Source organism: Oryza sativa, chromosome 4 (genome assembly GCF_034140825.1).
Source record: "Oryza sativa Japonica Group chromosome 4, ASM3414082v1".
In the NCBI taxonomy this organism is placed as follows: Eukaryota; Viridiplantae; Streptophyta; class Magnoliopsida; order Poales; family Poaceae; genus Oryza; species Oryza sativa.
Genome location: NC_089038.1, coordinates 316,818 through 344,216, shown reverse-complemented (window position 1 = coordinate 344,216; position 27,399 = coordinate 316,818). Strand labels below are relative to the sequence as shown.

The following is a 27,399-nucleotide window of genomic DNA, read 5'->3' as shown; positions in this document are numbered from 1 at the left end:
ATTCACAAAAGTTTTTGAATAAGACGAAAGTGATCAAACATTTTTAAAAAAGTCAATGACGTTAAATATTTAGGGACGGAGGAAGTATTATATAATATATGGTGCCACGACATATATGTAGTAGTCAGTAGCCTATGCGATGCATGAGCTTTTTTCATATACATTTACATTTAGTAAAAATTGATTGAGAATTTGCATATTTATGTCATGGTTTGTATGTAGTAACTTCGCAAGAAATTAATATGAGCAATTTATGAAATTTACTATTAAAATATTTTATTTTGGACAGCCTAAAAAATACCACTCAAAGTGTTTGAGCTCTGAAATTAAACAAAAACTATCTTTAATAAGAAAATATTTATGCGTTTTCCTAGTTTAGGTTACACCATAAGAACACATTTATTGCATTTGTTGATTTTAATGCATATATACATCATCCCTACATTTGTTCTTGCATGTTTGTGAAAGGATTTTGTTGGAGCTAATTCTTAAACTTGATATTAGCGTATGCATAATCACCAAGTTTTGCTTATGTGGAATTCGGTGGTAATATTGACCGGTGTACGATGCAGCAATAAGTGTCATTTGATGTTGCATTGGTATCGTAAATATATGTTGCAGGGGGCATCTTAGATTGATCACCATACCGATACCGATGATAGTGTCAATGATAGCGACCCTAGAATCTTCACCTGCAGCTGTGGTTATGGAAATTTTTTTTTGAAAGGACGTGGTGATGGAATTCGCCCTTTGGTCGCCTTCAACGGACCAATTAGTGTTCTTAGAGTTTTGGATTTGCCAGGCCATATATCAGTCACCACCTATGAAATTCGGTAGCGTTTTCTTATATACATGAGTTGACAAGATCGGGGGTGAATGAAAATGGTGCGTTTGATCATGAGGAACATGCGAGAGAGTCATACTCACTCCTCGATGTTATGAGCACATGAGGTTGGGGTGGGACCATGCCCTGTGTCTCTCTCTGGCATGGTGGCAAGGAGATCAACAATAGTTTTGTAACACAATAATGAATAAATGTTTTCATTTTTGTTACTAAAATTTAAGTTCATTTATGGTGCTCCATATATACTACCCTATACTAGTGGATTATATTACTGTTGAAATGGTTTATATTAGCTCTGTATTAGTGAAATTCACACTTGTGGTATGGATAGTATACACAAGTACTATATGAGTATATTATAGAGCTATTATAGAAAAATGCAGTGACAATATTGTAATTTGTTAGATACTCCTTCACCTTTGAACAAATATTAATCTTAGTCTCATATCTCTAAAAGATTCGTGAAAATGTATTATTCCTACATGATATTGACCAAAGTTTTTAAAAGAATATCATATCGATCCCTAGGATTTTAACGATACTAGTACTTGGGAGAGTAGTAGATGAGACTTGGCAGATTTTCTTATAAGCTAAACCCAATGATCTAAAATAATGGGTTCACCGTTTTAAATGAAAATTGAAGGTTAGATATTTTACTATTTTCTCATATATAATTCTCTAATTTACTATAATGTCATGTGGCGGCCTAGGAGTGCTCTATAGGATGTTTCATTGACTTTTGATATATAATAACAAAGGCATAGATTGTGTTTGAGAAATTTATATATATGAAATATCAACTAGATTACATCTATCATGCTTCAAAAGTTTTAATTCTCCACATATTTTCTTCATCGACATTTCTTAAATATTTTTTCTAACCAATTTGTTGGCTTGAACTATATCATATTTAATTTATCCATACAACAAATTAACCATGATATTCTTCATTATTTAGGGAAAAAAGTAAGTAGAGTTGGTTTATTCAAAATGCATGTTTAACAAACTAATTTTAAACCATTATTGTTAAAAAAATGTTTTTTTACCATCAAGCTAACCTCCTTTTAATTGGTCTATTGTCAATTATCATTATTTTGAAAGTTGACCGTTTATTTCAAGATGAAACTTTAACTATAGCACCAAAATAAAACCTAATGCATCATTAATACACTAAAAACAATATCTTCACTACTACCTAAGTCTAAGTGTTACTTATTTTCAAATCTATGTATAAATTCTTCATAAATACCATCTCTATGCATATTTTTACTTAGTAAAATATGGGTAATATGTATCTTGAATTAATTATGGAATAAAAATCATAATCACTTAGCTATCTAATTGTTATTATCATTATAAAAAAAATATGAGAAGAAGCAATTAAACATGAGAGGAGAGGAGAGGAGGTAATAGAGAGGAGAGAGGTAATACCGTAAAAGTCAGTTGTAAGGGGGGCGGATAGTTAGAAGAAGAGGTGCGTGTTGTTTAAATTTTCTATCTAACTAATAATAGTAAAATACAACACAAAAATGAGGCATCTTCAGCAATTTATATAGGTGTGTACGTGATGAGTAGTGAGATTTTTTCTGTTTTGATTTGTTAAATAAAATTAATGGTATATAATAATGGACCAATCATTTTTAAGTGAAAAATCGATGCCTCGATGCTCTAATTTATTAGAACGTCACATAAAGCGTTGGTACGAGTGCCATGTGGGGACTTGGAGCGTTTATAAGATATTTAATGGGCTTTTAGTATATAATAGATAAATAAATTTGTTATATACATCTCAGGATCTAAGCAAATATTAGTCTTAGTCTTATATATTAAAAAATTGTACAAATATCTTACCCATAAATATATATCGTATCGATTAGTAATTAAAAACATCATATAGTTCCTTAATCGACAATTATAATATACTAGTTCTACCCACACAATAAAATAAAATAGGCTTCGTCGAGCTAGCGTGGAAAAGGCTGAGATACCAGTATATATCCTGGTCCGCTGGCTCCTAAAGAAAATGCAGTTAAGATCCCAGCATATATCCTGTCCCGTTGGCTTTAAAGAAAAATCTACCATGAGTGAGAGAAATCCTAGGTTGCTCAGAAACTAATTCAGTTATGTTGAGAAGGTGGTTTTCTGGCCCATCACACTCGAAACCCTAGCGAAATCGCTCCACTAACCTAACCGATAGAAGTTTACGCGAAATCGTTGACTCGAACTATTTTCATGTGAATAGTGATATTGATTTCCAGACTTGTTGATTTCTATTTTCACGTGAATAGTGATATTGATTTCCAGACTTGTTGATTTCTAAATTAACTATTAAGTATTTTAGCATCCATATAATCTGTAGAGTGTAATTTGATTAAGATCTTCTAATTTAATGTACTAGATATGTTAGATTATGAATATCCTTTCTTTATATATGTATATGATATTTCTTATTTTAGTAACATAAGTTATTGTTGTTTATCGCCGATTTATTCTGTGATGTACATTGATGTGTAGTTGTGTATCTTATAAATATTTTTGCTATATAGTAGTATAGGGAAGAAACATTATAACAATCAAGCTGCAGCTGCGTGGTTGAGAAATTGAGAGGAGTCGTCATCCTAGAGACCTTGTGCTAGCTAATAAGGTTAGACCATGACCATTCGTATTTATTTGTACTATAGGTAGGGAATTCCTGCCTAACCTACTTCTCTTTCACCACTAGTGTCGTTGGCAATAGGCACAACCAAACGTGAGGCCTGGGTTGTTTATATATCTTGCTGCTGCTACTGTTGTTCAGTGCTGTTACTGTACATATGTCGCCGATCGATCGATCGGGAAGGGAAATTAAAGGACACAACGTGTATTGTCTAGAGAAGAGAGGAGTTTAGCTAAATTTATAAGCCAAACATAATTAAGCCGTTCAGAATGATGTCTGGAATATGGATAATTAACAGTTATTGTAACACTTGTATATCTGAAGATGAAGATTAATTTCTGGAGGATGCATGGTTTACAATTTCAGCAAGCCAAGAGCAGAGCATCTCAAGAGTTTTATACTAATACAAGATTTCAAGCAGATATACATGTCTGACATACTTTGTACACCAGGACACATTTTATACTAGTATATACTATACTAAGACTGATTCTTTCACACAAGCTCCAAAAAAAATAAAAAGAACTGAAAAAATATAGTATAAAATTGACATGCATCCATGCATCGATCCTGAGCAAAAAAATCAACTCCATGCCTACTTATTAACTTAACTTCCTAGTTTGAAATAAATTTATACAGTTTGCAAGGCCTCCAACCTTCCTTTCAGGTAACGATCGATGAGTATTATACAGGTGGGTTCTCAACGTCGGCGACGGCAGCTGAAGAAGCAGCTGGTTGTGCAGGTGGTGGCTGTTGTTGCCTGCGACCATGACGACGACGACGATGACGGGTTTGAGCCGGCGGCGCCGCCGCCGCCCTCGCCGCCCTCCACCGTATAATCTCCACGATGATGGAGTTGCCGGTCATCCCTACGCCGAACCCGGCAAACGTGGCCAGGATGATTGATATCACCGCTTGCAAATGGAGCTGCATATATATAATTCACAAGTTAATTGCAATCTAATTGCATGCAGTTAACTGTCACTGTACTAGACAAGTTAATTATTGTGATGCTGATTCTTACATATCTGTAGAAGAGATGGGTGAAGAAGACGACGAACAGAAACTGAATTGTCGCATAGATCCACACGTATCTCCTTGCCACTACACTCACAAACGTGCACAGAATACAGTTAATTAGTTAAGTTGTTCTGAATTATTGACTTAAGTAACTTTCACGCGTGATGATGCAACAGTAATAAGTGTCGTCATACGTACCCATGCTTGTTGTGGTGAGGGATGAGAAGAGGCCAAGGATACATGAGAAGGGCAGCGATATTGCCAGCGCTGCAATACCATCACGGGCAACCTGCAGATATATATAATATGCATGTCACACACATGTAACATTAGGGAATTGATTAATTAATTAGGAAAGAAATCAGAACACATTTATATTTTAATTTGTTATCTAGTACACTTGTATATAGTGTTATCAACGAGAGAGAGACACGTACCAGCAGCTGTTCCAAGAAGCAGAAGTAGGCGAGGATGCTGACGATCACAAGGATTGGCGCTCCCTGCCACATCCTGATCATCCAGCAACAAGATGACAAATTAATTAACATCAGCTGTTGTTCATGCATCAGACAGTTTTACTAGGTGTTAATATTCCATTGGCACACATCATTCTAGTTCCAGCAAAAGGTGTTTTTGTCTTAATTTGTCACCCTAATAATATACTACTAGAAAAATCCCATGCACAACTAATGGCCTTGTCCTTGTGATCAAATTAAGTAGTTAACCAAACCAAACCAACTGTATGACAAATACTACAAAGCTCTGGCAAGCAACAGCAGGATCAATGGAATGAATTGTTAATACTAGTAATAAGTTAATTAATTACCTGAGGCGATCGTATCTTGATGCGTTGGCAGGGTTGGTCTGAAGCTCAGGCTGCTGCATGCTCTGAACACGAACAAGGGTGACAGGGAGGTTCTGAACATCTTCCTTGCAGACCTCGCATGTCCTGGTACCTTTCATGGTGAACCACTTCATGGCGCAGTGCTTGTGAGCTAGAGCGAGCTCGCCCTTGCATGAACACTCCAGCTTCAGAGTGTCACTCCCTTCTGACAGCTCAACCATGCAGATCCTGCATACTGCCTCTTCCTCTGCTATGTCCTCTCCATCTTCATCACCTATACACAAATTGATCGACTCACATCGTTAGCACCATATATATATATAGAAAATGGTAATTTTACTATCGTTGAGAATGTACTCATCTTAAACCGAGATGAGGTACGTACTAAAAATTTACTAGAATGATGTGTGGTACCTAGAGGACTGTAAAATTTCTCTATACAACCAGCAAACCATATTTATCTGGGGTGAAACTATATTATATATAACTGATATTGGACGGTACACACCTGGTTCAGATGGGACTATATCTGGGATGACATTGCTGCTTGTCACGGGGACTGATGGTGTCGAAGGAACTACGCGGTAGACACCGCCGAGTGAATTCATTCTCTTGAAGCTCTTTCCATTATTCAATTTCTTCATGTTCATGGGAAGCGACTGTGACCGGTACATGTGACCTGCTTTATCCTGCACCACAGGTACAAAATCGGTCAGACAAAATAAACATAATATACTAGCTCTTGATCATACAGAATTTGCCAAGCTGAGTTTGGTTATATATGCTTACAACAGCATGAGTAGTCGAAGTTTTATCGGCTTGTTCCTGCGAGACATCGGTCACCGGGAGCGACGATGTCCTCGAAATTCTGGCGTTGAAGAACTTGACTGACGACTTGAAGCTTCCCACTGGCAAGAGGCTCTTGACAGTCTGCCTCAGCATGAAGGATGACGATCGTTGCGGCTTTGGGGCAACGCTGGTGCTTCTGCTGGAACATGAACCTGCAGGTGTGCTCGCTTTGGTGCTCAAAATCGAAGTGGTCGGTGTGGGTGTGATATCTGCAGCAGCTTGTGTCGGTGCAGGTGACATGCTTGCTGCAGCTGGTGGTATGTCGATTGAGAGATGTGGGTGGTGATCAGAAGCAGGGTCACCTTGCAATGGAACAGTTGTAGCAGTACTAGTCCCCTACGAAATTGATTAAGGAGCATAAGAAAGATTCAGTTAATGAAGGTAGCACACATGCAGGTAAGTGATAATCAAAAGATGATGGTACATTAATTTCATTCAGCAGAGAGGGTAGGGTAGGGTATGAGGAGGAATCAATCTCAAACTGGTGAAGGGCAAACAATCCCGAAATCATGGACAATTTGTAGCTAAAAGAATTATTTAGAAAAATCACGGTCATGGATGGCTGATTGCAGAGTGGCACTTGTGAAGTTGCAGCACCGATTGATTAGCACAAATCCGTAAGAAGAGAAACAAGAAACCAGGAAGTAGCATCCATGCAACTATGCAAGCTAGACGAAAGAAAGAAAGAAAGGAGTTGCAGAGAGAGAGAGAGAGAGAGAGAGAGAGAGAGAGAGAGATGAAGAAGGGTATGTGTGTGTACCTGCAGGTGCAGCTGCTGATCCATGGCGGGCGGCAGATTATTGTTTGAGTTGTTGTTGTTGATCCTAGCTAGCTTGTTTGTAGTCTGGAGTGCAAAATGAAGAGCTAGCAGCGGTGACAAGAGGTAGGCCACAATAAATAAGGAGGGGCGATTTCAGCTGCAGGGGAGACTAGAACTGTGGTTGGGTGGGAGTGGCGGTGGAAATGGAATGGAAACTAGAGTAGCACGAGAGTACACAAGGCCGTAACTACGAATTCTAGGCCTCGGTGCGAAACACAATTTAACGCTAATATAAATAGGAAAGACAAAAAAAATTAGCAGTAGAGCTTTATCTCAGTTAGAAGAAGATTTTAAATAAATGTTACAAAAATACCATGTTATGATGTAGTAATTTATTTTTATTAGATAGAAAAATGGAATCTTTAATGCCTATAACGCACATTCATGTCATCGTCATGAGTTATAGCTATTTGAGTTGGCCATGAGTGCCATCCAACACTTATCAAAGCTAAAAAAACAAGCCCTTTCTAACCAAATAAACAAATGAGTAAGAGTGAAACTTTATAAAAATGGAATGAGAGGCCTTTAAATATATCGGAACGCATTGGTGTAGATTAGAATATAAAAAAATTTGGGGCACCTAATTTTGGGGCCTGTTCGATCACTCATTTCACACGCCCTCATTGACGGTCTTGATGTAAAGTCGGAGGTATATAGGTCACTGACAAACAAGACTCACTGTCACGGGTTTACATGTTAGTGGCCCGCATCACTATAACGTATGTTAGAGCAAGTTTAATAGTATAGCCCACTACTAGCTCCAATTCATCTATAGCCGATCTAATAGCTAATTCATACAATAGTTGCTTACTATACTATTAATATATAGTCCCACCTATCATATACACATTGCGTTTTGGAGTCTGTGCTGCAGCTGGCTAGCTACAGATCTGTAGCCTACTACTCTTCTCTCTAATCTTTTATCTCAATTAAATATGTTTATAACTGGCTAATAGTCACCTACTCCAAGTGATAGACTGATAGTGATGATGAGAGACGGAAGTGGAGACGACACGCAGAGACGAGGAGACGAAACGATGACATAGAGACAGGGGGAGGTGGTGGGGAAGGAAGACAATGAGCCATTTGAGCCTCCTTCCTTCCCTCCTTAATCAAAAGACAAGAGAGAGGCAGACAGCGACACCCCCTCCCCATTACTTGTTTTTTTTTCTTTTTCTTTTTCTAACAAGAACACATCTGCATAAATATCAGATACGCATATTTCCGTTCAAGCTGATCGCTCATCAATCACCCTGCACTGCAGCTCTGCAGCTCCCATCTCTCCCCCTTTATAATATTTTCAGATGTTCTATTCTATCAAATATTAATAGTTTCTACCACTTCGGCAGCAGATAACATTGCAGCCGCCAAAGTTTCCCCAATTTGGGTACATGCATGTGGCCAAATTAAAGGGATTAGATGATTGGAGCGAGAATTAATATATGAAAAAATAAACTTCACTTTCCAAATATTAATTGTTACAAAAAAGATCATTTGAGAGATTTTCAAATAATAAGCTCTTTATCCCACACCTCTTCATTAGCTCACTTTTTTATCCTCCTTATTAGTCTATTTTATTTCCTCGAACTATTTCGCCAGAGACCTTAACCACCTAAATTATTTTTCGACTCATTTTGCACCATAAGCAATAAAAAATAGTTTACTTCGCTCCTAACAGTATTTGTTTATCGTTTCTCTCTTTATAAGTTTTACTTTGCGATTAAAGTTTGGTAGGATGAAAGATGCATCAAGTCACGACATTTTTTGTCATCATTGTTCATATATGTTGGAAGAACATAGGCTGATTTAAACATCATGATCCAATAAAATAGTTTGGAAAAGTAAAATTAATGGACTTCTTTTCTCATTTCAAACTCAGTGTCGCTTTTATATATATTAATTACTATAGCCGTTGAGCGTCGGCAAAATCATAAATTTGCTTTGGGGTCAACTTCTTCGATTCCCTTTACAAAGTTTGAGAACGATGCTAACAACAAAGCACACGCATATATACAAAAGTACGCGTTTTACTGTTGTCGAGACTAGAAACAGTAGGTAGGTAGCGAAAAGGAATACTGAAACGTCGACTTGCGTTGTGTAACCTATACGCATCATTCATACCCACAGTAGATTAGTAAGGACAGACTACGACATGTCCAAATGCATGATAGGACCAACATTCGACACATCTTCTGTATTGCTACGACAAATTTGCATGCCACCAGAAATTCTTTCTACGCGGCGTGTCACGTCTTCGATCTGTATTGATACGACAATTTTGCTTCAAAAATTCTTTCTACGGCGCGTCATGTTTCACTTTTGGCCTAGCGAATTATAGAGAATTTTAGCCGATTTGATTATTCTTTTTCCTTTTAAAACATGGTACATATGGAGGCACTCATATAAATACGCGCACACACCCTCGCCTGTAGCTATGAACGCGGGCACACACCCTACGGTTACGAGCACCTCCGAAGACTGGACTGATATATATATATATATATATATATATATATATATATATATATATATATATATATATATATATATATATATATATATATATATATATATATATATATATATATATATATATATATATATATATATATATATATTGAGATTTACGAAGCCACCATATCGTGTTGTCGATGGGTACGTTTGCTTATCACTGAAAGAAAATTAACCTATTTGATTATTTTTTTTCTATCATAAACTTTTTAAGCCTGAACTCTATTGTTTTTCTTCATGATATATTATCAAAATTTAACATCACATGAGAGGTCCTTTTAAATATGAATCTAGCTGATGTTATTATATATGCATGATACTAAACATACAATATGCTTTAGTTCAATTATTAGTAAGAATTTTCTTATTTTCATATATTGATTTTCCTAAAGCTAAGGGTATTTTTAACTTGGTACATGCACCTCGATTATTTTAAATGATTGAGAAACCTGACTATATATGCTCAGTCATGGCAAGAATCAAGCATTGATTGACACATGCCAAGCTTAAATGTGTAGCTGCTCGAAGAAAAAGAAAAACTTTAGTGGCTGGCTGCTCCTACGAATCAAACAAGTTCTTCTGAGTTCATCCATTCCATATCCCCTGTTTTAATAAGAGAACAGCTCTTCGTATTACACGTGTCGAATTCGGGAGCCACATGTGCAGAGTCTTGATTTGTTATATGTCAAAGCCACATGGACACAATTAAGAGCTAGGTCAAAGGTTTTTAAAACTTTGACACGTGAGCATGTATGCCTTTGTACTTTATATTAGGGTTAATTATGGTTAAGAAGTATGCATTCTCGTGTGTTTATGGGCACTGATGATGACACGTAGGATTGTGATGTGCTGGCAATGATCTCTAGCGATTGTGTGACATAGGAGTCGTCAAGTATTTTAGGGTTTAGTCGGCACAAACTATTGGTATATGAGCTTGGTCAATCGAATCGATCATTCTCACAGCCACATGATTTCAATCAACACAGGGAATTAATTCTCTGGTCATATTCTGTCCGACTAATTTGTTCATACTACGTGAAAACGAACTTCACAAACAACAAAATTCAATGAAATCAGCAGCCCTTTTTGAAAGAACAATTTACTGTATGGTCTCATGTAGCTGCCCAGTGCATTTATTTATCGACGATTAATCTACCAAGCTACAATTTTTAAACCTGATAGGTGGAAGATGTACAAATTAATCTATGAGTATTTTTTTTATCAGAGAGGAAGATGTACAAATTAATCTATGAGTATTTTTTTTATCAGACTCTGTTCTATGTGTAGATTTGTTCAAATAGTAGTATAGTACTTTAATAGTAATTATAATAATAATGACGATGATGCACTCTATTCTATAGCATATATATATGCTAGTATATTAAAATGAGCAACTAAAATTTATTAGATTATTGAAACGGATTACTTATTCTACGTTTCGAAAAATATGTTTTCATAAAAAAATATTTTCTTTTACTGTATTGTTTAGAACACTCGTTTTAAGCTATTTGCTAACTTTATTTTTCAAAATATTTAATTTATCCATATAATCAAGTAGATAATCTACCGACGCAAATCTGAAGGTCGATCTACAAGTTGCTATTTGCAGTTGATGGGCAAAGGTATGGGTTTGCTGTAGTGAATGCACACAGAATCCGTAGCCGTTTTGTTGAATTCAGTAGTTGTTAGGTCAAGAAATTATTAAGTACTCCACTGTAGTAGGAATAGAGGTGTTGTCTAGGGTCAAAGTGTGCTTTTAAATGCTAATAATCCATTGGGCACATGTAGTGTCCACTCCACCCAGAAAATGAGCAAATGCTGCTGGTTGGTTTGGTTGCCCCTCTCTCTCAAACTCAATAAAGGAGAGAGAGGTCTCTCTCTCTCTGCCTTTGCCATCCATCAAACTCAATAAAGGAGAGAGAGAGAGAGGGCATGGATATATGGAATGGAAGAAGGATTGCTCCCATCTCAACTCAACTTGATCAGATAGATATGATTCTGGACTACTTGAGCTACTGCACCTCCACTTTTTATTATGCGTTGCCGCACCACCATTCCTCTCTTCCTTTTCTTTTCTTGTCTTTTCTTTTCTTTTCTTCTTTGGATGAGATAGCTATTGCTAATGCCATTGCCATTGCTTTCTTGTCTAGCGGGCACCACAAGAAATTGACTCCATCTCCATGCATTTAGATATTTATTAGTCTATGTTAGGCCATCCTTTACCAGATGCAGCCAATGAGTAGCAAGGAACTGAACCTCTTTTTTTCCCCCTATTGACAATATTACAATCTGAGCACAAATATTAGTACTACCAGCACTGTTGTTTGCCATGGATGGGGCAAACACTGGATCCTGTACCAAAGTACGGTTTTTCCCTGACAAGATTGCCAATACATCAAAGCTCTAGTTATGACAGATGCGGGTCACTCTCTTCTTCTTAAATGAAAACAGCAACTCCCTGTCCTCTTTTGGGGTTTACCTAAAAATAAGACAGATGCATGTCACATGTTAAGTTTCAGCTTCCAGTGTGCCTGCTTTGTGGTTGTGGTCCTTTTTGAGTGCAATTCATTTAACATGAAAAATTGATGTTCCAGGCCAGCAGCAACAATCAATTGTCATGGCTTCTGGGTCTTGTAATGCATCATACAACATGATGAAAATTTCAACAAAGATCAAAAATCTCTAGAAAGAATTCGATGAGCCGGCTACTTGTTCACCTCTCGAAAAGCATAACCATCTCACAATGCGAGGTGTGGGGGAACAAATCAACAGCCATGGCTCTCTTGGGAACAAATGGCTCAGAGTTGGGCATCGACTTTGTACGCTGCCTCGCGAGGCCAGCGCTGCTCATGGTTCGCCATCCCCGGTTTCCTTTGTTCTTTTCCTGTTTCTCAGATGATGGGGTACACAGCTCAATCGCATTGGCAACTAGACTATCTGGATTGCAGGAAATGTACCTGGTAAAAACAAATAAGAGGAAAATCAGTTTCAGAGCAGTAACACAGCAAGACATGCTGTTTTTATTTGCCAATACTCTTGAGAGAATGCTGCCCTCATCTTTCAGGAACAGGACCACTTATTGCCAGTACTGTAAATTAAATTGCAACTGGCCAGCATCGATGCAAAAGATGTCTAACTTTCTCTACTAGCTTTAAGAGAACAAACGGTGTTTCTTACAATTTCGACCATCACTAAGATTTCATTTTGTATAATAGACCAGTGTAGCAGAAATCAGGTACACAAGATACTTACACTAGACGTCGAATTCGTGGATGAGTCCTCAATGCCTTGATCACCTATCAAATTCAGTGTGTAAGCTTGATCCTCCATGGGAGTCGATAGTTCAATTAAAATACTCAACACCATACATAAGAAAGAAAGGTATAGGACACATACAATGAATCAATATATTTGGAATTGACCAGAAATGCATTTATTGGCAGCACATGTATGTGTATGGATAGGTTCATATGCATATGGGATACAAATCTAGTTTCATTGTAAGTGACAAAAATGTGGTTTAATGCTTCACAGTATGCAGACAGTGAAAAGTCACAGGAAGCTCATTATATTTACATTATCTGTTAGTTGCATGTTGTCTTGATTTTCTCTAGATTCTTCATTTCTTCACTTTAGTGATATCTCTATTGAAGATCAAAATCATGCGAAGTGGGAATGGATTGGCTGTTTAACTAGTAAAAAAATGGACCAGAAAAGGATCTAGGCCAGTTTAGGTCATGGTTCTTCCATTGCCTGCTTTGAACCATGTTATACCTACTCAGGCATATATGCTCAACTTTAACCAGTAGGAATCAGTAAAAGTTAGGTATAAATCTCACACAAAAAACACAAAACCACTAATTTTATTGCATAATTAAAGAACATATACATAAAATCCATAGTTTTGGTTAAATTTATTAGGATATGTAGATTAGAATAATGGACAATAAAAATAAAGGATATCAATTTTGTGGGCATGTTTTGAAGTTTGCATGGAAGCATTTGGAATATAAAGGGGCAAACAATTGTAACAAGAATGGACTAAGATATTGAAATTTACTCACAGTAGGGTGAAGCCCAACACGAGGAGGATCCACAATAGCAACAATGTCTTCGAACTGACATGCAGTAGCTGCAGTCACATCATTGTTAGAAATGGAAGAACCATCATCAGATGTCTTTCTGTCCTCCAAACAGTCCGATACTTTCAGGTCAACAGACTCATTGATCAATGATGCTTCCCCATGAATATCTTCTCCAGCAACCTCATTGTATTCATCATGGCTGCCTTCCAACCCATTGCCAACCCTATCATTGGAATTCCCCTTTATCTCATCTATGGCAGAAGAGGAAGAATCAGCTGGTGCATCCCCGAGCTGCTGGCTTTCGCCATTGTCATTTTTCTGCATTGAGCTGTCCAAATTTTCGCCACTATTCTTAGAACTGTCAATAACTTCCTCATCTTTCACAGTACCACTTACTGCACCTTCAGAAACAGGAATGTCCTGCTGCGGTGAACCAAGATATTCAGTGAGAAGAGACCCCATCACATCTTCGGCCTGTTTAATCCCAAGATGTAAAATTCAGATGAGCCTGATGTGGTGAGTATATAAAGTAGGACATAAGAAAAACTGAATAGGATTGACACCATGGTGGCTACAGTGAGTCAGTGACAATAGAATGATAGAAACTTCTAGGAATACAAGGGCATAAGCCTCACCTTCCCACAGACAAAGCGACAATTTGATACACCGTTAATGAGCGCATTTCTCTCAGCATCAGAAACTGCTGATTCATTCATTTCGATTCCAACAACCTGCACATTTGACAAGGAATTCGCTAAATCATTCATTGACTTCTCTACCATGACATTTCCAAAATTCTACATAAGTTAATAAAGAGCCCAGCTGTGGCTGAGCATTATACGGGTAATAAGAAGTATCATGCACTATCACATGAAATGAATGGAGGAAATCACCATTCCAACACGGTGTGCCAAGGTCAGTCCAATTGTTCCTGTTCCACAACATACGTCAAAAAGTAATGTGCCCGAATTGAGGTTGGCCCAATCACCAGCAAGGGTATACAATCTTTCTGCAGCGAGAGTATTGACCTGTGTAATAGTGAGTCATTACCAAATTGAACCGTGATAGCCAATGGACAAAGCTGTCTGCAGTTTTAGCTAACCTGAAAAAATGCTGTTGGTGATATGGAGAACCACAGATTACCGATGTGGTCATGGATTCTTGTTTTATCCACTGTACCTTCTGATTGATCTACTTTTGGCACCAATAGTGGGATCAATGGACAATCAGCTGGTGCAGCATTTGAAATTCCTTTGTGATCCTGCATGAGCAGTAAAAGATTCCGTAGTTGCAAATATACCATTATAAATTACATAAAGTTTGGTTCAAGTGGTAACATATTCTACCAGTGATCGGATGAACCCAGATAAATGCACTTTCTGAACTCCTATCAACCATGTTTTATACATTTTTAGTACAATGGTAACTCCTAGATATTAGTGGGTAGCATATTGAGTTACAGGACAGCAAGACATCTACAGTATAAAGTAATAAAACTTATAAGAGTGGTCAGTTTAGACAAGCTGAAATGTTGAGGCAATGGAGGAAACTATAAATAGAAGTCTTACTTCCAGACAAAGAACTCAAACTTACTTGCACTACTATAGTTGTTAGAGGTAATGGAGGTGAGCATGTTGCTGCTCCTTGTTGCAGGGCAACGGTCAACTTGTCAAATTCATCTTTCATTACTGCATCATCAACACCTGTGGAGCAAACCTGAACATAGGAAGTCAGACAATACTGCCAGTAGGAACATGTATTGCACTGATGTGATCTACAGGACTCGTAGTATACAATGCATTTTGATTCTTGATGTTACAATCCTTCTGTTCCCTTGTCACGCACCTTTGAACCAGTACTTATTATAGTATTATGTTTTTCAAAACTACTAAAAATATATTTTTCATGACAGATGTCACAGATCTACTAATGTCATTTTGACATGAGAAGTCTTAATGTATTAATTTTTTATATTCTCCACCAAAAGTTTATGAGGTTTGATAGAGCACATTCTAAAGCACCATCTATTTGAGAATGAGGTACTACCTGAACAATAAGCATGACTTCTGATATTTGGTTTTCTGCATTCTGTGCAACAGCTTGAGCTTGACATCTTCCCTCCCGAACCTATACAGCAGCCATAGTCTGAGAAATTATTATCCCAGAACTAAAATAGTTCAAATAAAGTGTATAATATACCAACAGGAAATGAACATATAAGCACCCACTGAAAGAGTTGAAAAGCTTTGAGAGATCATACTGTGAATTGACGCCAAAATCCACAATTATCAACTCTGTTCCACACAGGCAAGCTTGATGACTGCAGAAAGTCTTGGAACATCAGAGCATATTTGCAGGAAATTTCTGAGACATTTGGGCAGTCCACAGGTTCCTCAACAGCAGTCACACCTTCCCTGGATTTTGTTTTGTCAATCATTAGTGCTGAGCACGAACAACAAACAGAAAACAAATAGGGAAACCAACCTAAAATTTCCAAGCATAAATCCAACCGTCTTTTTTCCCTCCAAAGAAAATCCCACAGAGAATTCACACTTGTTACGGTATCCATTAATCACTGGGGACTCCAGAATGCCTTCAAGCTTGCAAGGAAGACCACCTGCATGATTTAAAATATAATCATGACAAACTAAAGAGGAAAATGGAATAAATGAAATGTACAAATGCTTGGACAGAAGGTATTAAACTCCTAATCAAATACATATACTCATTCCCCTATAAGTGAGGAGCATAGCACTTTCATTTAACTAGAACTTGCATTATGAAATTTTACTAACTTTAAGTCTTTAACTAAAAACCTGCCATATATAATACTAGTTTTAACTGTTATTAGGGTGGAAATTATAAGAAAATTTATGCATTTGGATCATCCAAATCCCCACTACAATTTTGGCACTTTTCCTATTAGCCACCAGAAGAATAAATAGTACATAAAATTATCGTGTTCTACCCAAACAATCTTATCACAGAACATGTGTTTAGAGCCACAATTACTAAGCATATCTTAGTTATATCAAACACAACATAATGAGAGTAGGAGGCTACCAATTTCTTTGGATTTAAAAACCCAATCTGGAAGGGGAATGCCAGTAGGGCAAGCTTTCCTAGCATTGCGAGTCTGCGGAAGTAGATAACAAGAAAAGTTACTAATGATTCAAGCAAACAAAAAGGTAGAAGAAGATTATGGTTTTGATCTTACAAGCCTCTTCAGTATCTGCGCAACAGAATTCTTTTTGTGCTCTAGCTGATCATTATAAGACATGTGGGCAAGGGGAGTAACTGCATCGCGGACACTTTTTTTATTTGATATTGCTGCTTCAGGTGCAGATGTCTCCCCAGGAGGAACATCAACACTAGTACCATTTTCTGTTGTCACTCCATTGTCAGATACAGGCTTTTCTGTGTGCAGCTTTTGATGAGATCTACGATTGGCATCTGCTATCTTTATTTCCTTTCCACCAGATTGGTTCTCTGTAAGTACCTACTCAAGTTAATATGCAAGAGTCATTGTCACTTCCCAGTTGCTCAAACACGTTCCAATATGAACATACCAATAATTACCTCGATAGCATTCTTCAGCTGTTCAATATTTTCAAAAGTTACAAAACCAACAGTCATTCCCTTCTTCTTCTTCGCTGTTGCATACGAGATTCCCTGCATCACCATCAATGAAGTTACAGCATTTAGGTTGGCATAATCTAACATGATTTAAAGCTGCAAACTGCATCCTTCTTTCTAGGAATGAAAATATGTTCCCTCTGTCTTGCAAGTGACTATTTCCTTGGAAAGTGTCATTTCACATTCGTCTACTGAGAAAATAAAAAATGAAGCTATCCAAATATTTATAGTTTTTGCACTCTCTACTACTTTAGTGCTGAAAAAGAGCCAAACGATTGAGCAGATTCCATATGTCATTTGATTGGTTTATACAATCCCACTTTATTTTAAATCTAGTAGACTACCACTGCTTGGTCTATGTGCATAATGGGCATGAAAGCCTTGGACAAAAAATAGTAAAATGGAAGGAGTATTACACAAGATAAGCATGCAATTCTAAGTTTTTTTAAAAAGCCAAAATTGGGAGTTTACTTTTTCAATATTTTTACAAACCAGATAAACATGATATCTGCATGGTTATTATCATCACCTCTTTGTCCCTTAATCCATTACTTCTAAATGTGCTTCATACAGGTACTGAAGATGATTTCTTTCCTAGCACTAGGGATACTGTAAGTACTGTTATATATTTATAAAAGACTAGCCAAACTAATCAAGTGTATTTGTACAAAAGAAATGAAACAAGTACAGATTTCAGAAGCCTCAAAATAAATATGCATACCACACAACTTAAAATTACGAAAAAAACTCCTTTCCATTGTGAAATATCTGTAAACTAAACCGATTCTCTTTTAGTATTGACCATGTCAGACCTTGATAAAGATTTCTCAAAATTAATTATCATAACCCTAAAAATTATAGTCCTAGTTTCTGAATTATTTTCGAACATCGCACATTTTTCAATAACTCAAGGTTGAACCAAGCAGTAGTATTTCAGCATTAGTGCAAGAAAAGTTGAATTTATATCTGGGAGAGCAAGATGAAGCTTTGAGACAAGCTTCCAATATTTGACCATGCTTCTATTTGTCCACAATATCAACAAGAGTTGAGGGACGTAATGCAAAAGAATTCCATCGTTCATGTATACTTACTACAAGTACAAGCATGCATTAATTGGAGTATGCTGAATGGAATAATTTGGTTCATGCTATCATCTAACCAGCTACTCGGATTCGAATTTTAGGTAGAATCACTGGTATACAGGAATTATTGGGATGACTTGTATTAAGGTATTTATGACTGGATCAATGATTCCAGTATTACTCAAAATCTCAAACAGTGTACTTCCATGTGTCATGTGTTCATGACATAATCTATTAACAAACATCAAGGTTTGACTTTTTTTTTAAAAAATGCAATTCATCCATTCAAGTTTCTATGAATCAAAATGACACAACATTACGAGATGACCAATATACCATGGCATACCTTCATTTTAATGTCATCATAGCCACATCCACATGTTGCAAAACAGATAAACTTATTATAATCTCACCAATTTGAAAAGTTACTTGTTCAATGTATTTGAGATGCTCTTATCTTACAATAATATAATGGTGCGACGGTATAGTAATCTATTTCAACCTATACAAAAATACCAGACTAAGCTAAGGTGATGAAAAGTTACTTTCTTGCTTGTCAAAGGACTTTTGGACCAAGCTAACTCAAGTGATATCAGCTGTAAGGACTTGAATCATGTGTTGATCAATAGTTTCGATTCTAGAGCTTATCAACTAAACTCATTCTGAACCAATATCTGTTGGTGCAAAACAGGAAGATATAATCGAAAGAGTGTGAGAATTTTGTACTAGTTGGAGTAGACAGTGGTAAAACAAGAAAGAACGATGAAAAAACTAGTAGTAGAGCAGGAGGAAGAATGGAGGAGTAGTTAGTTCTTGCCTTGTCTTGGAGGAAAGTCTTGAGCCTGTCGTTGGCCCATCCCCTCGGGAGGCCGACGAGGCACTTGTCCAGGGCCTTGTCGTCAATGGTGACCACCTCTTCCTCCACCTCGTCGGCGGCGACCTTGCGGAGCTTCTTGGCGCGGTCGGAGGTGGGGTCCCAGGTGCCGTCGGGGCGCGGGCGGAGCTCCTCCTCGGAGTGCGCGTAGCGGCAGGAGTCGCCGTGGCTGCAGCCGTCGGCGGAGGAGGCGGCGCGGCGGCGGAAGAAGGAGCAGAGGCTGGTCTTCCACATGGGGTGCTGGGCACCGCCGGTGTTGTTGGCGGCGGCAAGTACAGCGGAGGAGGATGCATCGTCCTCCCTCTTGCGCTTCTCCCCAGCGACGTCGGACTCCATAGGTGATGGCGGCGAGGGCGCCTTGTTGTCCTCCATCTCCATCTCCATGGGTGGCGGCGGCGGCGGCGGCGGCGGAGGGGCAACGAAACCGAAGCAAAGCCGCGTGTTCGTGTGGTTTCAGGGCTTTCAGCGGAACAAAACTAACTAAATGGGCTTTCGGCCCATTTATTTATCGGTCTTCACCTTACTTTACTTTCGGCCTTTTTTTTTGCCAGCCTCTTTCTTCTTCATCCAATATTCAAATATTTGTAGAGCTGGTTACATAAATATATTTTGAGACTAAGCGAGTACAAGTGAAGTACTATTGAAACAGTACATACACTATGTAACAGTGTTATTCAAACAATTTTTCAATATGTAGAGAGTATGTAATACAGGTGTTTTATAGAATATCTTAAATGTAAATATATCAACGCATCTTTCTGATCTTAAAATCAATTTTCATAAGAGCGAACTATTCTATTTTGGTCATACCAAAATACATCTGAAGAACAATTTTACCATATATTTGGATGTCGTGTAAGAAATTTTTCTGATAAATATCTCAGTATTCTAATGATTTTAGTAAGCTAAGCAATAAGGATTAGAAAATAATTGAGAAAAGAATAGAAAAATAGTTAAGTAGTTGAAAATGTAAGAATATGTTAGTGGGTGGAAGCTTAGTTCTGATGAATTCTATCTTACCAAGTTATTAAAACTAAAATTTGTTATCAAGTTGTCAAATAGATTGTGATTATCGGGTGTTTTACATGGGGCGGTACTCCTTCTCTGCCGCCTTGTGAGGAATTACGGCTGAAAGTTTTTTGAATCTTGAATCAAAAATTTTGTAATTCTATATTGAAAGTTCGACCAATTAGTAGAAAGTTTTTTATTTTTTATTTTTTAGTTGGAAGTTTCAGTTCTTGGATAAAAAAATTTCCTAATGCGAAAAGGCCTGTAGCCTGGTGGTTACAAGAGCCTCAGTAGCACCTGAGGTCTTGGGTTCGACTCCCTATGGGAGCGAATTTTCTAGGATTTAACGGCGTTGTGCTTTCAGTGGTAGGCGACGTACCCGTCGACAGCGAGGCGCCTGTGGTGACTTCGTCAATCTCTCCAGGATTTGATTTGCCGACCCAGTCTTCGAAGATGTTCATAGGGGTAGGGTTTGCCTGTGGTGACTTCGTCAATCTCTCCAGGATTTGATTTGCCGGCTCAGTCTTCGAAGATGCTCATAGGGGTAGGGTTTGCCTCTCCAAGATTTGATTTGCCGGCCCAGTCTTCGAAGATGCTCATAGGGGTAGGGTTTGCCTGTGGTGACTTCGTCAATCTCTCTAGGGTAGGGTTTGCCTGTGGTGACTTCATCAATCTCTCCAGGATTTGATTTGCCGGCCGCCTGTGGTGACTTTGTCAATCTCTCCAGGATTTGATTTGCCGGCCCAGTCTTCGAAGATGCTCATAGGGGTAGGGTTTGCCTGTGGTGACTTCGTCAATCTCTCTAGGGTAGGGTTTGCCTGTGGTGACTTCATCAATCTCTCCAGGATTTGATTTGCCGGCCGCCTGTGGTGACTTTGTCAATCTCTCCAGGATTTGATTTGCCGGCCCAGTCTTCGAAGATGTTCATAGGGGTAGGGTTTGCGTGCGTGTGTTCATAGGGGTGAGTACGCGTGCGTTGTGAGTGTCTGTGTCGTACTGTGTAATTCTAAAAAAAAAATTCCTAATTCTATATGGAAAGTCTGACCACAAGTTGAAAGTTTTTGAACTACTTTCAGTTGGAAGTTTTAGATTTGAATTAAAAGCTTTTAGATTTTATATTGAAAGTTTTTGAAATCTTAGGTAGAAAGAGGTTGTTTTAAAATTCAGATGGTTGAGTGTGTGACTTGGTCTCCTAGCGCGCGCACGTGTGCATTAGGAGTCTCCAAACCACATGTATATACATATATATATATATATATATATATATATATATATATATATGTATATATATATATGTATATATATATATGTATGTATGTATGTATGTATGTATGTATGTATATATGTACATACATATATATACATACATATATGTATGTATATATATACATACATATATCTATATATATGTATATACATACATATACATACATATACGTATATACATATACATATACATATACGTATACATATGTACATATACATATACATAATATATGTACATGTATACATACATACATACATATATATATATATATATATATATATATATATATATATATATATATATATATATATATATATATATATATATATATATATATATATATATATATATATATATATATATATATATATATATATATATATATATATATATATATATATATATATATATATATATATGAGCCATTTGCAGTACGATGTTCGATTTATAGGGGGTAATTTATATTTTTATTACACAAGTAAAAACAATTTCAAACCATTTGCATGGCATCGGAATTACTCTTTGCCATATATACTTATTGAAATACATAATAAATATAAAACCAAATTAACATGATTTTGAAGAACTACTTGCTGAACTCAAGAGCCCAATAGTTAGCGAAAATATAGGTTGCTTGAAATACACCGGTGTAGCCACATTCCACGGCTAGCTTAGCAAACTCTGGTTCCGTCCTCTCCTTTCCTCCCCAGTGATTGTTGAGCATGATCATGTCCATCCGGAATGGGTTTTGTGCTGTTGGGACCGGCTCTGGAATCGCTGGGAGAAGTATCTCAACAGCAATCACCTTCCCGTTGTGTGTGAGTGCTTGGTGGCACTTCTTGAGGATCTTGATGCAGTCCTCATCGTTATGTAGGTGGAGCATCGACTGCATGCACATATATTCAAGCCACGTTAGTTGGTTATTTATCGACTCGTTTCACAATATAAGTTATTCTAGCATTTTTCACATTCATATTGAAGTTATATTTAGATTCATTAACATCAATATGAATGTGGAAAATATTAGAATGACTTGAGGTATTATATGTTAAACTGACCATAATTAGTTTCTTTAAAATATAATGCATATATACTTTTCAGGGTTGGTACGGTGTTAGCCGGACTCACTCCTTTGTCTTAAACCCAACCTACTTTAAAGTAAAGTAATGAACTAAGTTTCGCACCTTTGCTCTTCCAAAATGAAACATAGTTCATTTTATGAAAGAATGGACCAACAAATAGTATAACATGTTTGACCGTTCATCTTATTTAAAAAGTTTTAAGTAATTATTAATTCTTTTCTATCATTTGATTTATTGTTAAATATACTAATACTACTCAAGTTTTTGAATATATTCATAAAAGTTTTTAAATAATATAAACGGCCAAACATGTTTAAAAAATTTAACGGCGTCAATTATTTAGGGACGAAGGAAGTATATATTATACCTATGGATCGGCTTGTGCTATCGATAATTTCTTTTTAAATTTTAAGATAATGGAATAGTGTTTTACACATCTTGTGTCAGTGCACATAGATTTTTATGAACGTAAGATAAATAGTAATTAATATGGGGACCATGCTATCTTATAGTTAACATTTAAATACTCAATAAAAGGGGAAATGGATGTTACGTCTAGTTATTCATCTTACCTTCAAGAAAATTGCATCTCCATTAGGTACGCTCTCAAACATATTTCCAGCTATATGTTTGACACCTACATGAAAAGAAAAAGTCAAACATAGAGTACAGAATTTGTATCGCAGGGTTGTCCGTGCTTTTATTTGTATTTCTCATCTAAATGAGCTCATATTTTTACCGGAAATACGAAATAGTATACCATTATACTCCCTCCGTATTTTAATGTATGACGCCGTTGACTTTTTAACCAACGTTTGACCATTCATCTTATTTAAATTTTTTATACAAATACAAAAATACTTATGTCATGCTTAAAGAACATTTGATGATAAATCAAGTCACAATAAAATAAATGATAATTACATAAATTTTTTAAATAAGACGAAAGGTCAAACGTTTGTTAAAAAGTCAACGGCGTCATACATTAAAATACGGAGAGAGTACTATAATAAAATAACCGACGTCATGATGATGTTAACATTGATTATAATATATATAAGAGTTTGATATATATAGATATCATGTCTGGTAGCACAAGTAATACCGTGCCGATGTTAATACACATAAGCTATTATGTTGGAACGGTATAGTGTCTTTTTGTTTTTAAACTAGATAAAACCTCGGGCTACTGAAAAATTAAAGTGAGAAAAGAGATGATAAAAATATTAATTTCAATACCCGGAAGAGATGGAGCCTGAGCAATGACATGAGGCAGGTCGAAGTTAACGCCGGTGATGTTCTTGTACCTCGAAGTGATCATCTCCAGGGTGGCGCCGGTGCCCCCGCCGACGTCGACGAGCACGCTGACGCCGTCGAACCCCTGGAATCGCTCGAGCAGCTTGCCGATCACCACCGTCGACTGCTGCACCATGGCCTGGTTGAAGAGCGTGTTCAGCCGGCGGTTCGTCCCCATGTACTCGAACATGGGCATCCCGCGAGCCTTCTCGAACGCCACCTGCCCGTCGCCGCCGGCCACCGCCGCCGGCAACTGATTCCAGGTGCTCAGGTAGTCGTCGTCGAGGAGGAACATGGCCAGCGGTGCCAGAGACCTTTCGCCGGCAAACCACCTGCACACCGGCGCTGGCGTGTACCGCCGGACAGCTGCTTCGCCTCCAGTGTCTGTCGGGGCGCACTTGACGACATCCAACGACGCGAGGAGCCTCAGCATGCGGTCCACCGACGACGCCGCCTCGGCCGGCAGTTGCGCGGCCGCGGCCAGCTCGTCGGCGGTGAGTGCGTGGCCGCCGCCGGTGAGTGCGTCGAGGAGGCCAAGCTTGATCGTCGCCTTGAGTGTCATGGGAACGACAAAGGTGAAGATTAGCTCCAAGGCACGGATGCATGTCGTCTCATCGTCGTCGCCATCAGCCGCCGGAGTCATTTTGTCCATGCTTAACTCTTCACGATAGCTAGCTAGCTATATAGAAGCCTGGATGCAAGGAAATTTATGGCAATTTTTACAACAGATTTACACCAAATAAAATTTTTTAAAAATTGGATATGTCCAACATTTAATTTCGGGACAATAGAAAGAGCTTGCAGTGGATAGGATCATAGGAGGAAGAGGTTCATTTTGCTGGAACGTATTTTGAACTTAAGAATTTTATAATATTTTCTTTTAGATAAAACTTCAATTCCCCTTACAATCTTTCAAAACCCCCCGAACGAACCCTTATATTTCGGTGTCCATTCAATAAACAGTGACAACTTGCATTGCTAGCTCTCCCTCCCCACTCTGCTCGATTGGGCCATCCGAACGAAAGAAGAAAAAAATAATAATAATACCTTAGTGGCCTATACACGGTGCTTAAGCTCACAAAATGTGACATCTTTGATCAAATTAGAATATGAAAAAGTTTGAATTACTCCATAAATATTGCGGTCGTCTGAATTACTCCCTAAACTTTAATACCGGATATTTGACACCCCAAATTCTTAAATCCTGAAGAATTTTCCAACTAACTCAATGCGGAGTGATTTTTAGCCTATGTGGCATACGCATGGCAGCCCAGTTAGAAAACAAAAAAAAATCAGTGGAGTCCAGTTGTCAGTACATCTTCCTTTCCTCTCCTTCCTAGCGGCTCGACCCTAGTAAGCAACGACGTTGAGGTGCGCTCTTCACCAGGTTCAGCAGGCAATGCGGACATTGGCCATGTGGGCCTCAGCCACTACTGCACCCCCCTCCTCCAAATCAACTGCAGGAGGCGATGCGGACTCCGACAAGGCGGGGCCTCAGCCACCGCTGCCCCTCTTCCCCTGAATTGACCTTGGGAGACGATGTAGACTCCAACCATAGTCGAGGGGACCATGGTGTAGCTGGTGGCTCGGGCGTAGGAGGTGATGATAGCAGTGCCGGTCGGAAGAGGTGGAGAGGCCTGGCGAGCAGCACCGACGGAGAAGATGACGGCAGAAATCCGCCCTCCTTGTCACCTACCAAGCCAGATCCACCCTTCTTCCACCATCGCCACCTCTCTCGGTCAGGGCACTATGATGTGGGCAGCGAGATAGGCGGCAAAAAGGTGTGCGACATCAGTTCCGCATTAATTTGCCGCCACGAGTCACCTCCACTAGCACCGCCACCGCGCGTTGCCCCCAAATCTTTTGCTTGCCTTAACTAGCTCTGCTGCCACCCTTGATGCACTGGAGATTGAGAGAGAGGGGGGAAAGGGCGAAGAGGAGGGGAGAAGAAGAGGGATTGGACTGACAGTGGGTCTCACCATGTTTTATTTGTTTTGGCTAATAAGTTGGCCCTATGTTTTTTATTTATTTTGGTTGACTAGACTTCGACGTGTGTGTCCACGTAGGGCCAAAACCGTCCTGGATCGACATAAACAGTAACTAGTCTGGTTTGTAAATTTCAAGGTTAAAAATGTCCGGTATTGGAGTTTAGGGGTAATTCGGACGATCGCAATAGTATGGGGGTTATTTTGACGATCGCAATAGTATGGGGTGATTTGGATTTTTTCCATTAGAATATGACTTATGTAGTCTACAAAATACTATGTGTACTTGGTTAAGATCACCTTACTGGTAAACAAGAGGAGAACCAACTTATAAGATCTTATCCATCCAATCATATAAGTCTTGGGTTAACTTTTTACATGAAATAAAAACAAAAGTTTATAGTTATGACCACCTTACTACTGTAACAAGAGAAGAACCGACCTATAAGACTTTGTCCATCTAACTATCCTACTCCTGGATTAACTTTTTTACACGAAACAAAAACAAAACTATAAGTAGCGTGCTATATGTAAATAACCGCGCTCGTCGGATAGACTGGACTATACGCTTATGACTAGGGTTTGAAATTTCGGTTCGAAATTTCTAAAATTTTGGTAATTTCGCTCCCCACCGGCAAGCTCAATATCACCCGAAATTTTCTGTTTTTTGCAATTTTTGTGAATTTGGTCAAATTTTGTTCAAATTAATTCAAAATCAGTCAAAACTTCAAATAATTTTGGCCAAAAAATTTCTGAAATTACCGAAGAAGTAAGGACCATTACACAGAAGTAGCTCCGGCAGTCACATATATAGGCCGGATACCGCCGTTGAGAAGAGCACCGTACGTGAAATATCCCTTAAATTAGCCTGATTTATGAAGTGATGTTTTGATAGGCGAAGTGCCAAAGGCATCTACAAAGTCATGACAAAAGCATATCGGTATAGTGGATTTTTGTTGTGGACGTAGCCGATACTGCCGGCACTTTTCTGCAGAGCCATTAATTAAGTAGATATGACTTTTGGCATAATTGCTCTACAGAAATGTACTAGGAATCACTCAAACATTATATGATATTTTTTAAGTTTACCTCTCTAAAACATATATTATAAATAATATTAAATGAAAAATTGTAAATCTCATCAGCACTATATATACAACTTTGTACAGTGCATATCTCCATCCGGGGTCAGTTGCCAAACTCAAAAATTGTTTTTCTTAAAAATAGATATGAAAGCTTGTACAGGTATTTAGGTTCCTAATGATCTTAAATTAAAAAAAACCTTAAAACTATGAAGTTATATATCCTATCGAGAGCCATATGAATTTCATGTACAATTTCCACTAGAGTTACGATTTTTTTCGAGTTAATTATTGACGTAAAATTTGTCGTTCATATAAAAACCTAAGAGATTTGCTTCGCTATAGTGCAGGTCCTATCAATCGGGTTCAGAACGTACCAGTTAATTTAATCCTATAACTAACAAGATAGAACCAAAGAAATTAGATCGTTGGGCCAATCAGCCACACGGCTAATATAG

At 37.9% G+C, this 27,399-nt stretch overlaps 3 protein-coding genes across 4 annotated transcripts; all 3 read right to left on the bottom strand.

Moving 5' to 3' along the window:
- Positions 1–3,860: 3,860 nt before the first annotated feature.
- LOC4334905 (uncharacterized) lies at positions 3,861–7,079 on the bottom strand. Its single transcript, XM_015778229.3, has 8 exons — positions 6,974–7,079; positions 6,154–6,549; positions 5,873–6,053; positions 5,347–5,638; positions 4,958–5,030; positions 4,719–4,809; positions 4,525–4,604; positions 3,861–4,427 (listed from the first exon to the last, which is right to left on the bottom strand). Exons 1-8 carry the CDS (start codon positions 6,995–6,997, stop codon positions 4,185–4,187), a joined length of 1,380 nt encoding a protein of 459 aa, XP_015633715.1. The 5' UTR covers positions 6,998–7,079; the 3' UTR covers positions 3,861–4,184.
- Positions 7,080–12,095: 5,016 nt separating this feature from the next.
- On the bottom strand, positions 12,096–19,666 carry LOC9271204 (zinc finger CCCH domain-containing protein 24). 2 transcript variants are annotated; one of them, XM_015781510.3, is made up of 14 exons: positions 19,165–19,666; positions 17,209–17,301; positions 16,847–17,128; positions 16,693–16,765; positions 16,114–16,246; positions 15,890–16,043; positions 15,676–15,756; positions 15,223–15,345; positions 14,732–14,890; positions 14,523–14,657; positions 14,265–14,360; positions 13,609–14,103; positions 12,797–12,840; positions 12,096–12,501 (listed from the first exon to the last, which is right to left on the bottom strand). In XM_015781510.3, exons 1-14 carry the CDS (start codon positions 19,603–19,605, stop codon positions 12,258–12,260), a joined length of 2,553 nt encoding a protein of 850 aa, XP_015636996.1. In that variant the 5' UTR covers positions 19,606–19,666; the 3' UTR covers positions 12,096–12,257. The 2 variants fall into 2 exon arrangements, with proteins under 2 accessions (XP_015636996.1, XP_025880667.1); XM_026024882.2 differs by lacking the exon at positions 19,165–19,666 and adding an exon at positions 18,694–18,714.
- A 2,274-nt stretch (positions 19,667–21,940) lies between these two features.
- On the bottom strand, positions 21,941–24,530 carry LOC4334903 (caffeate O-methyltransferase-like protein 2). Its single transcript, XM_015778947.3, has 3 exons — positions 23,818–24,530; positions 23,151–23,215; positions 21,941–22,382 (listed from the first exon to the last, which is right to left on the bottom strand). Exons 1-3 carry the CDS (start codon positions 24,524–24,526, stop codon positions 22,083–22,085), a joined length of 1,074 nt encoding a protein of 357 aa, XP_015634433.1. The 5' UTR covers positions 24,527–24,530; the 3' UTR covers positions 21,941–22,082.
- Between the last annotated feature and the right edge of the window lie 2,869 nt (positions 24,531–27,399).

Excerpts from the sequence above, each read along its gene's own strand:
- LOC4334905 (XM_015778229.3), bottom strand. The coding sequence starts at position 6,997 with ATGGATCAGCAGCTGCACCTGCAG. Across the intron at positions 6,550-6,973 it reads ATCAGCAGCTGCACCTGCAG|GGGACTAGTACTGCTACAAC; the intron begins GTACACACACAT and ends TCAATTTCGTAG. Across the intron at positions 5,031-5,346 it reads TCAAGATACGATCGCCTCAG|GATGTGGCAGGGAGCGCCAA; the intron begins GTAATTAATTAA and ends CTGGATGATCAG.
- LOC9271204 (XM_015781510.3), bottom strand. The coding sequence starts at position 19,605 with ATGGAGATGGAGATGGAGGACAACAAGGCGCCCTCGCCGCCATCACCT. Across the intron at positions 16,766-16,846 it reads CGCAGATACTGAAGAGGCTT|ACTCGCAATGCTAGGAAAGC; the intron begins GTAAGATCAAAA and ends CTACTTCCGCAG. Across the intron at positions 12,841-13,608 it reads GTGTTGGGCTTCACCCTACT|GTGATCAAGGCATTGAGGAC; the intron begins GTGAGTAAATTT and ends TGAATTTGATAG.
- LOC4334903 (XM_015778947.3), bottom strand. The coding sequence starts at position 24,526 with ATGGACAAAATGACTCCGGCGGCTGATGGCGACGACGATGAGACGACA. Across the intron at positions 23,216-23,817 it reads TCAGGCTCCATCTCTTCCGG|GTGTCAAACATATAGCTGGA; the intron begins GTATTGAAATTA and ends CTTTTCATGTAG. Across the intron at positions 22,383-23,150 it reads GAGATGCAATTTTCTTGAAG|TCGATGCTCCACCTACATAA; the intron begins GTAAGATGAATA and ends ATGTGCATGCAG.